Below are 9,068 nucleotides of genomic sequence, written 5' to 3' on the forward strand. Positions count from 1 at the left end.
TCACACTTTACAACTTCCAGTAAACAGCCATAACAACGACTGTCTGCTGAATGGCGCTGGAGCAGGAAGGGGGATAGTTACTGACCTCACCCAGAGGAAGTGCCTTTTCTGCTGCCCCCTGGTGGAGGAGCTCTGTAGAGCCTTTAGCAGAGCATCAAGCTCCACTTAGCCAGAAATAGAGCATCACAGAGTAGCAGAGTGGCAAAGGAAACTTCCTGTCAGCACAGCTGAGCTGAAGTTAGACTCTAATACATGTTTGGAGAGTTTGACTTTAGTTTCTGCTGAGAAATCAAGAAGGACTGAACCATCTGACTGAGGGACTGAACCATCTGACTGAGGGACTGAACCATCTCACTGAGGGACTGAACCATCTGACTGAGGGACTGAACCATCTCACTGAGGGACTGAACCATCTGAGGGACTGAACCATCTGAGGGACTGAACCATCTGACTGAGGGACTGAACCATCTCACTGAGGGACTGAACCATCTGACTGAGGGACTGAACCATCTCACTGAGGGACTGAACCATCTGACTGAGGGACTGAACCATCTGAGGGACTGAACCATCTGAGGGACTGAACCATCTGACTGAGGGACTGAACCATCTCACTGAGGGACTGAACCATCTGACTGAGGGACTGAACCATCTCACTGAGGGACTGAACCATCTGACTGAGGGACTGAACCATCTGAGGGACTGAACCATCTTACTGAGGGACTGAACCATCTGAGGGACTGAACCATCTCACTGAGGGACTGAACCATCTGAGGGACTGAACCATCTGAGGGACTGAACCATCTTACTGAGGGACTGAACCATCTGAGGGACTGAACCATCTGACTGAGGGACTGAACCATCTGAGGGACTGAACCATCTGAGGGACTGAACCATCTGACTGAGGGACTGAACCATCTGAGGGACTGAACCATCTGAGGGACTGAACCATCTGAGGGACTGAACCATCTGAGGGACTGAACCATCTGACTGAGGGACTGAACCATCTGACTGAGGGACTGAACCATCTGACTGAGGGACTGAACCATCTGACTGAGGGACTGAACCATCTGACTGAGGGACTGAACCATCTGACTGAGACTGTTTCACAGTTATGACTGCAGCTCTGCTGATAAGAATCAGGTATTATGTGAGATGCTGACTGGCAGAAGGTCTTCACACAGATCTTTAACCTGTCTGTCCATCATTCCCCCTTGCTGGCTCCTCCCCCTGTCAGCAGCGGCCTGTATGTTGTGTTTACCTTTAGATAAAAGACACTAAAGACACAACATGAGTGAAAACAGACTCATCCTTCATACATCATTAACGTGTCTAAACAGGTGTAGCTCACACCTCACTCACCTTTACTCTGCCCCGGTGCATCATGGGAAAACACACACAAACACCACCCACTTGACAAATACATAGGTCACACACAGCAAACTGTCTCCTCACACACAAACACAACATGTAATACTCTTAACGCTGACACTGTGTGTGTGTGTGTGTGTGTTTGGACAGTGGGTGGTGTCTCTCAGGTGAAGAGGATGTAAACATGTGTTCATCCTGTTTGAATCTTAATCTGAGTGGTAACAGAGACCTCCAGTGGCACAAACTGGAACTGCGTGTCTCAGCGACTCAAACATTCAGTATCTGTCAACAACTGAGCAGCATCACCCGTTGTCTGTCACACTGTATTTGCGTGTATCGTTGCCGTGACAACAAAGCTCCACTTGTTTGATTGACTTTGACTGTTGTGATAAACTTTGTTTACACCTGATTAAACTTAAACTTAGTTTAACTTGACTGATAACAACAACAACAACAACAACAACAACAACAACAACAACAACGATAATAATGATAATATGAATGTGATCGATGTTTTCATCATTAAAGAATCGTGCAGCTCTTCATGTTGTGAAAAGAGAAATGGTCTTTGTATTTCCTTAGACATCACCACACACACGCACACACACACACACACAGGAGATTTTCCACACAACCCAGGTGATCCACAAGGGGGCAGCATAACCAAGTGTGTGTGTGTGTGTGAGAGAGAGAGAGAGAGAGAGAGAGAGAGAGAGAGAGAGAGAGAGATTAAGGAAAGTGCAGACTAATGAATGTGTTTGTGTGTGTGCCAATCTTGTTTGTATGCTTGTGTTTGTCACCGTGTGTGTGTGTGTGTGTGGGTGTGTGTTTGGTGTGTGTGTGTGTGTGTGTGTGTGTGCGCGTGTGTGCGTGTGTGTGTGTGTGCATGCCTGACAAAGGCTCCATCCAGCCGTGCTCCAGAGGGCTGCTGGTTCCCAGAGACCCTCAGAGCTCCAGGACGCCCAGTCTGTCTGCAGCCTGCAGCCCTGACAGGAAGCCTGAAACGGACGCAGACGTCACCTGGCTGCATCACCAACATCAGAGAGAAGAGAAGAGAAGAGAAGAGAAGAGAAGAGAAGAGAAGAGAAGAGAAGAGAAGAGAAGAGAAGAGGAGAGAAGAGAAGAGGAGAGAAGAGAAGAGGAGAGGAGAGAAGCTTTCATCTTGGACTATAAACTTCCACATCCCATCACTTGGAAAGCGGTCTTCCTCTATCACATAAGTTCTGGTTCAGTCCTCTGGGCCACAGGTCTTTCTTCTTCTGTGGTGATCTGGACTGGTTTCTCTCTGACCTGTGGTTGGATCAGCTGATTCCAGGATGTCTTCTGCTCTCTGCTTGTGTCTCCACCTGTCGCTGCTGTTTGTCGACGCCAGGAGCGTCGGGCAGCACGATGACTCCTCCCACATCAGGCTGGAGCCCTTCATGACCCGGGACCACGCCCTGCTCCGCCCTGTAGACTCTGAGGTGCTGGACCTGGACCAGCAGCGCCGCCTTACACGCGGTGCTGAGGAGGAGGAGCAACAATCCACCTTCAGCCACTCGTATGAGAACGACTCTGTGACGCCGCCGCAGGCCACTGAGCTTCACAACGTGACAGAAGAGGAGGCGGAGGGCAGAGATGCTGATGATGGCCACAACAGTGAAGACAATCATCCCCATGGAAACACCTCCAGCCCTGAACACGGTACGCCAGCGCTCTTCAACCCGTTCTACCCCGTGGCAGAGAGTTCGTATGCAGCCTACGCCATCCTCTTCCTCGCCGGCCTGGTGCTGGCGGTGGGCGTGGTGGGAAATATGGCGGTCATGTGTGTGATCTGGAACAACTACTACATGAGGTCCGCCTGGAACTACCTGCTGGCCAGCGTGGCATTCTGGGACTTCCTGGTTCTGGTGCTCTGCCTTCCTGTCGTGGTCCTCAACCACCTCTCCCACAGGAGGATCCTGGGTGACATCACCTGTCGCATGGTGCCTTATATGGAGGTGGGTGTGGCTTTGGTTGGTGGAATCAGATCAGCAAATTTAAATGGAAGAGAATCTGAGAACATTTGGACATTTTCTTTGGTTGGTTAATATTTAGTTTTTTTATTTCTTTGATTTTATGTTGAAAGATGCTAAGATGCATTTAAGGGCTCATCAGACGGTGGTGCATTCAAGTGCTTCTCAGGAGGAACGAGACAAAATGCTGTGTTTGTGCTTGGATGTAAAGAAATGCAGACAGAGCACAAACACAGAGGCCTCAGGTCCTGAAGGTCCTGAAGGTCCAGAAGGTCCTGAACGTCCTGGAGGTCCTGGAGGTCCTGGAGGTCCTGGAGGTTCTGGACGTCCTGTAGGTCCAGAAGGTCCCATCAGCACTCAAACACAGCATAGCAGTGTAGAGGACAGAGGTGGTTTCCATGGAAACATTTCTGCTAGAGTATCCAACTGCTGTTCAGGGTTCAAGTAAACACCTGAGATGGTGCCTGTCTTTCTGTCTGTCTGTCTGTCTGTTAAAGAACAAGCTTAAGACTTATCGGTTCTCTCAGGCCTTTGACTAGCTGGTGACTCTCTGCCTGTCTGCATGCCTGCTTGTTTGCCTGTCTGTCTGTCTTATCCTACAGTGTATGAGATGATGTCATGTGTTCTGAGGCGACGATCTCCTTCTACAGTAAACTACAGGAAGTTACCAGCTTGTCTGCCTCTCTCCCTCTTTTTGTTGCCCAGGTTACCTCTCTGGGAATCACCTCCTTCACGCTTTGCGCTCTGGGTATTGGCCGTTTCCTGGCGGCGACCAGCTCCTCCCAGCCCAAAGCCCGGCGGGTTGAGCGCTGCCACTCGGTGCTGCTGAAGCTGCTGCTGGTCTGGCTCTCGTCCCTGCTGCTGTCCAGCCCAGAGATCTTCCTGTGGCAGCTGAGCCAGACGGCGTCCGGCCAGACGGGACGGACGGTGGACAGCTGCACCATCACGGCTTCATCTCCACTGACGCTCTACCTGCCCGACTCCCTGCACTCGCTGCTGCTCAGGTATCACCAGGTGAGTCTCAGTGCTGCTCAGGTCTCACTGCTGCTCAGGTCTCACTGCTGCTCAGGTCTCACTGCTGCTCAGGTCTCACTGCTGCTCAGGTCTCAGCAGGTTGCAGATAGTATCACAGGTACCTGTAATCAGATTAGGACTCACTGGTACTTGGTACTGGTATGTTCACTGTACACTCCAGCCTTGTTGCCACAGTAACCAGATGACCTGTGTGTTGTGTTTTGTGTCCAGGGTCGTACGTGGTGGTGCTTCGGCTGTTACTTCTGCCTCCCCGTCCTCTTCACCGTTCTCAGCCAACTGGCCACCCGCAACGTCCAAAGTGACTCCAGCGCTGCCAAGAAGCAGCGCAACCATGACAACCTCTGCCCCGATCAGAAGCAGCATTGGGCGGTTGAACAGCAGCTGAACTGTACACTGTTAGCGTTAGCTGTGGTGTACGGCGTGTGTGCGCTACCTGAACACGTGTGCAACATCACGATGGCGTACACGCACGTCCCGGTCTCAGAAGACACGATGGCCATGCTGGCTCTGTTACATCACTTCCTGTTGTTCTTCAAGGCGTCAGTGACGCCGGTGCTGCTGCTGTGTCTGTGTAAGGTCGGTCTGACGCTGATCAATCAATCAATCTGAGCTTGGGATCTTTTTAACTGATGAGCCTTAAGTATAAATGATCGCTGTAAACAGAAACAAAATAAAAACAGGATGATTAAGGGGACTTCCACTGAGCTAAGGGAAGGGAGAGAGTTACTGTCCTCACCAATAAATTGAGCTTCACAGGAATTTAAGCTTGATTTAAGAATTTAAGTTGACTGCAGATTCATCTCTATGCTGGGCTCAGAACTTATCAATCAAGGCATGTGTCTGAATATTTGTGTTCCAGGCTCTTGGTCAGGCCTTCATGGACTGCTGCTGCTGCTGCTGTCAGGAGTGTCACCCAATCACAGGCCACGCTTCACCAGGCTCCGCCCACATGAAGCTCAAGGCCAATGAGACGTCCATCTTCTTCGACAAGGCGAAAGACGCATCTGCCATTTTGTCCATCTCCAGCTAGAGCCCAGTGTTCCTCCTCACCAATCAATCCCTCCCTCCCTCCCCCCTCCCTTCAGAACAGGTAGAGGCTGAATCAGTCTGAGCAATCAGCTGATCTTCTCCTGAGACAAGGAGGAGACAGGGAAGAAAGGAAGGAAGGAAGGAAGGAAGGAAGGAAGGAAGGAAGGCAGGCAGGCAGGCAGGCAGGCAGGCAGGACAGAAGGAGGGAAGGAAGGAAGGAGGGAGGGAGGGAAGGAGGGAAGGAGGGAGGAAAGGCCTCCATGTGAAGGACTCATAGAGTTAAAGTAGAAGGTAAACATGTAGAAGGTGAAGCTGAAGGTAGAGAGACTGTAGATCTTAATGTGTAGATACTAAACGTCTCTATCAGGTTCTGGACCCGGAGCTCCACCTCCTCCTGGTCCTCCAGGTTCTGATCCAGCTGAGACTCATTTATTCACTCCACATTCTGCTGACGTCAGCAAACCGTTTTTACTTTGATCCAAGTCAGCGGACAAACTCTTTCTTTTTTAAACGTTTATTGGTTATTTGTTGTTTTCATGGAGCTTTGATGTCAACATTCACATCAAACTACAGAACTGAGAGCAGAACTGAGAGCAGAACTGAGAGCAGAACTGAGAGCAGAACAGAGAGCAGAACAGAGACCAGAACTGAGACCAGAACTGAGACCAGAACTGAGAGCAGAACTGAGAGCAGAACTGAGAGCAGAACAGAGAGCAGAACTAGGATCAGAGATCAGCTGCTGACAATGACATCATCATAGCAGTGATCAGTGATGCACTGATTGGTTGCGAAAGGCTCTCTCACACACACACACACACACACCCAGAACACCAGAGCAACCACTTCAAACCACCTAGCAACCACCTAGCAACCATAGCACCGTGTGATCACAACACCACAACTCACGTTTAGGTGAAGTGACTCAGTCGACTCAAACAGAACAAAGGCGTGGACTCAGCAGGTTTTCTGTCTTAATGAGGACTGTAAGCTGTTTAATGGGAATATCAATAAAATGATTTTAGAAAACTTGAAACTGTATTGTTGTCTTAGTGAGAGGATGCAGTGTGTTGCCATGGAGACACAACCTGCAGCTCCACGCCGCCTTCTCGTGACGTAGAATGTTTCCGGTCAGGTTCACTGTCTCCGCCCCCCGGGGCTCAGATGGACCAATCAGAAGTGAGCGAGCGTACCGACCCTCCAACGCTCACCACAGGTTGGACATCATGGCCGTTGTGGGAGAAACTAATCTGTGCGTTTCTGCTGTGGGAACGAAGAGAAGACGACATCATTTTACCAAAGGGAGAAGTCCCGCCCACAAACTGATTGGCTGGAAGTAGCTGAAGTGAATGAAGGTGAATGAGTGAAAACAGGGATTTCACACAATCAGCAGTCATTTGGTGTGCGTGTGTGTGTGTGTTTTTGCTGCTCTGCATATCAATGACCTCACTACTGTCCCTTCACCATGGGAGACCAGCACAAACGCACGTATGGACACACACACACAAACACACACACACACCTCATTCAGAAAGTCTTTTCTGTCAATGCCCTTCCCACCTTTTGTATCCTGGTTGCCCCTGGCAACCCATCCTATTTACAGATTTAAAGGACAGAGAGGAAATGTCAAAGAGACAGAGAAAGAGAGAGAGGGGGGACAGAGAGAGAGAGAGGTAGAGAGAGACACACAGAGAGAGGGAGCATGTGTGTGTGTGTGTGTTCTCATTAGCAGTGATGAGAGTTAGTCTCTCTGTCACTAACCACTGAACAGACCACCTCTGTTTCCCAACAACTCACTCTCTCACGCCCTCTCTCTCTCACTCCCTCTCTCTCTGTCTCTCTCCCTCTCTCTCTGTCTCTCTCTGTCTCTCTCCCTCTCCTCCCCCCTTACCCAGCAGCCACTTGACTTCCTGTATAAACACCCAGGATCCCCAGAGGATGAACCCCATCTGAGCTTTGACTTTTGCCATGTGACTCACCGGCTCTGCTCATTGGTCCTGGGCCAGAGTCCAGCCTGTCTGAGAGTTCAGGTTCGGGTGGACTCGACTCCTATGACCTGCCAGGAGAGTCGTCTCAGTGTTGTCATGGAGAAGACAAAGATTATCAGAAGTCTCTCAGTGATCAGGTTTGTCTACAGGTTCACTCACCTGAGTGGCACCAGGGTCTGAAAAGATTCAGTCCATGTAAGACCAGGACAGGAAGCCCCCACACGTCCACATGAAGCTGCCACGCCCACATGAAGCTGCCACGCCCACATGGAGCTGCCACGCCCACATGGAGCTGCCACGCCCACATGAAGCTGCCACGCCCACATGGAGCTGCCACGCCCACATGGAGCTGCCACGTCCTGTTCGCATCAACATGTTCATGTAGACACTTGTTCTTGTTCTCTTGCCTCTGGATCAATCCACACATGAAGTTGTTCACCTAGTGTGTGTGTGTGTGTGTGTGTGTGTGTGTGTGTGTGTGTGTGTGTGTCCAAGGACAAACTCTGTGCACTAAACTGACTTGAATGTCTTTCGCTCTTTCTCTCGCTCTAACACGCATACACACACACACACACACACACACACACACAGACACACACCGCGCACACACACACACACACAGACACACAGACAATGTTGGTTTTGTTCTGTGGGAAAAACTGATGAGGAAGGTAGGAGGTGGGGGGGACTGCTGCCATGACAACGAGCGAGGGGTCCCAATGGAGAGCCGGGCTAACCGCCCCCACACACACACACACACACACAGTGAGCCATGTCAGCCAGCACAGGGAAAGGAGGGATGACAGAGGAAAGATGGAGGATTTGATCAGAGTTGAAGTTTTCTCTGTTCTCTTTCTGCCTCCATGTTTGATGCAGGTTGTCATTGTTGTTACTCACACTGACCTTTGACCTCAGGTGCCTGTGGTCTCCTCCCGCAGCATTGAAGTACCTGCTGCGCCTCCTGGAGGCCCCTGACAGCCATCACACCACAAGGTGTCATGATAAATGTGTGTGTGCTGCCCCCTGCTGTGTCATCAGTTCAGTTCCACACACACACACACACACACACACACAGAGTCTTTTTTCCTCTGTAGTTTTTAATTAGTATACACAAGCATGTTTCTATTAAAACACATTATAACAAATGACTTTGAAACAATAATGTACAAACTGAGTGACGACGCCTGCATGGACACAACACTGGACCCAACCAGGTCAGAAACAAAACACTCAAAATCCATCACAACCAGCTTCTAACACTAAACGACTGGACCCAGAATGGAACCAGGACCGGCTCCAGACCGGACCAGACCAGATCTGAAGGTCTGGTCCGGTCTGAGCTCCTTCAGCCGGGCCTGAGCCGGGCTGTGATCCAGAACCTCAGTCTGGATTTGTGTGGTGTTTTGGCTCTGATCACATGGAACGGTCCAGTTTAGCGTTGCATGCAGGATCCTGACTTCACTCTAAACGGGTCAAAGGTCACATGAATGTCCAGACTCAGTCAGCACACAGCAGTGATGACATCATCATTAAACATACAAAAACACAAACCAATCAAGCTTCAGTGGTGTCACATCAGACACATGATCCACTCACATGACCTCTGCATGCAAACAGAACCACAACAGAGCAGCAGGACCGCCTCACTGTTTACACA

General features: G+C 50.3%; 1 protein-coding gene across 1 annotated transcript; it reads left to right on the forward strand.

Annotated features, from left to right (window-relative positions):
• Nucleotides 1-2,684: 2,684 nt before the first annotated feature.
• gpr37l1b (G protein-coupled receptor 37 like 1b) lies at nt 2,685-5,427 on the forward strand. Its single transcript, XM_076137460.1, has 4 exons — nt 2,685-3,347; nt 4,068-4,376; nt 4,608-4,973; nt 5,257-5,427. The coding sequence occupies exons 1-4, from the start codon at nt 2,685-2,687 to the stop codon at nt 5,425-5,427; spliced, it is 1,509 nt and encodes a 502-aa protein (XP_075993575.1).
• Nucleotides 5,428-9,068: the final 3,641 nt, after the last annotated feature.

Source organism: Genypterus blacodes, unplaced genomic scaffold (assembly GCF_046128005.1).
Source record: "Genypterus blacodes isolate CSIRO-AG114 ecotype Tasmania unplaced genomic scaffold, CSIRO-AGI_Gbla_v1 ptg000319l_1, whole genome shotgun sequence".
Taxonomy (NCBI): Eukaryota; Metazoa; Chordata; class Actinopteri; order Ophidiiformes; family Ophidiidae; genus Genypterus; species Genypterus blacodes.

Bases quoted from the DNA above. Each gene is read 5' to 3' on its own strand.
- gpr37l1b (XM_076137460.1), top strand. From the start codon at position 2,685: ATGTCTTCTGCTCTCTGCTTGTGTCTCCACCTGTCGCTGCTGTTTGTC. The intron at 3,348-4,067 runs GTGGGTGTGGCT...TTTGTTGCCCAG, and splicing joins GCATGGTGCCTTATATGGAG to GTTACCTCTCTGGGAATCAC. The intron at 4,377-4,607 runs GTGAGTCTCAGT...TTTTGTGTCCAG, and splicing joins TGCTGCTCAGGTATCACCAG to GGTCGTACGTGGTGGTGCTT.